Source organism: Tarenaya hassleriana, unplaced genomic scaffold, assembly GCF_000463585.1.
Source record: "Tarenaya hassleriana unplaced genomic scaffold, ASM46358v1 Cleome34, whole genome shotgun sequence".
Lineage (NCBI taxonomy): Eukaryota > Viridiplantae > Streptophyta > Magnoliopsida > Brassicales > Cleomaceae > Tarenaya > Tarenaya hassleriana.
In genome coordinates this window covers 1,314,000-1,315,800 of record NW_010966542.1, presented here as the reverse complement: position 1 = coordinate 1,315,800, position 1,801 = coordinate 1,314,000, and the positions used below count along the sequence as shown (strand labels likewise).

Here is a 1,801-nt window from a genome sequence, read left to right as displayed (position 1 = left end):
TTATTGGAAAAAGAGAGGATATATATATATATATATATATATATATATATATATATATATATATATATGAATAAAAGATATAAAGATAGATAGAAATACTCATTTAGGATCGAATGGTTAATATGGATTTGGAGTGTTCAAAAATCAAAATGAACGAAGAAAAAAAAATTTATGCGATGGATGTCAAATAAATATTCGTTGTGTTATAATAGTACAATGAGGAGGCCTGGTCAAAAACCTTAGAAGCCAATTGCCAACCCGAGGGCCGGTCTTTGGTGATTCCAATTGCTTTTTTTTTTTAAAAACAAAATCGCGGATCTAATTTATACAAAACTTTTTTTGTTTTTTGATTGCCATATGTATGAATTATACTTATACATGTCATATCACAATATTTATTAACCATATATTTGTGTGTGTGTGGTAATCTAAAGAAGACACGGTAGCTCCTAAAGAACTGACCAATTAAATAACGACACGTCGTCTCAGTTGGTGACCGAAGGCGACCCGACAAAAGAACGGTTCTGGTAATGGAGCAAAGGACTGCCACGTGGCGAACGGGGAGGCAACTCCTTTACCTGCCGCCCGTTGCAATCGTAGTAGATCACGCCGGAGAAATCCAACGGCTGACATTTGTCACCCATCAATATCGCCCTTTGCCAAACACCGTACTCCATCTCCTCCTCCTCCTCCTCCGCCGCTGCATAAGACTTCTCCGACGCTGCTCCGCCTCCTTTGCCGTGATTTTTCCGGCGGACCATCGTCATGGCCTTGTTACTCAAGCTGGTGAATAGTTCCTTCGGCCTCGCTCTGAACGGCGACCGGGGCGGAGTGCACCACCCATTGCTTTCTCCTCCTCCGCCGTATTTTCCGCCGGAGATTCCGAATCTCGGGCTTTTCAGGTGGTCCTCGAGGTGGGTTCGACGGGGATTCCGGGTTCTGAGCTTTATCTTCTTCGCGTGCCTTGCGCAGAGCGCCATGAGAGACACGATGAAGCTCATGCTCAGCCGCTTCTGAGCGGTGGAGCCACCGTCCTCCGGCATCGCTCCGTTCATGGTTTCGTCGGAAAAACTAAAAAATCCTTCTTTTTACGGTGGATTGGAACTAAAAACTAAAAGACATTCAATTGTTTTAGGATTTTGTTGTGGTGTGTTAATATGTATACGTGTGTATATATATACGCACATTCACGCGCGTAGACGAGGCTGGGAGGGATAGAGGTTACCGGCTGATCCGGTAGCCTTTGCGTTGACCATTTCTTTTCACATTTATTATATTTCTCTAATAATAGAATAATTGAACTAAGTCTATGTACGTAATTCTTCAAAAAAAAAAAAATTCTCCTTGCTTGTTTTGACTTGTAACATACTTAATATATATACATATATATATATGGAACCTAACGAGCTTGCGAGAGACATGGATCAACCACACCATGGTAATTCCATATACATCATCACATAAAAGTAAACAATTTTTTTTTTGAAATATGGAATAAAATACTTTGAAATAGTAAAAACATCAAAATTAAAAATTTATATATCAGAATAAACCAACCAGATCTAGAAAAACATTTAACTTATGTTTTCTATGTATAGTTCATCCTATACTTTCCTTAACTCGATTTTTTAAGTTCACATTGGATTGTCTTCGTGTCAATTTGCATGTTTCAATACCCTTTTTAATTAAAAATAGGTTCCATTTGCATATTTAATTATTTAATTATGTGGTTTTGTGATTAGTGGACTTAGTGGGGCAAATGTAATACCATCATTGACGTGAAAATCCCACTCTAATGTTG

At 38.6% G+C, this 1,801-nt stretch overlaps 1 protein-coding gene across 1 annotated transcript in view; it reads right to left on the bottom strand.

Annotated features, from left to right (window-relative positions):
• Positions 1-1,166, bottom strand: part of LOC104821849 — a 3,565-nt gene extending 2,399 nt beyond the window's left edge. The window contains exon 1 of the mRNA XM_010552861.2: positions 508-1,166. Within this exon, the coding sequence (XP_010551163.1) occupies positions 508-1,055 (548 nt within the window). The 5' untranslated portion in view covers positions 1,056-1,166. The remainder of the gene's footprint in view (positions 1-507) is intronic.
• Positions 1,167-1,801: the final 635 nt, after the last annotated feature.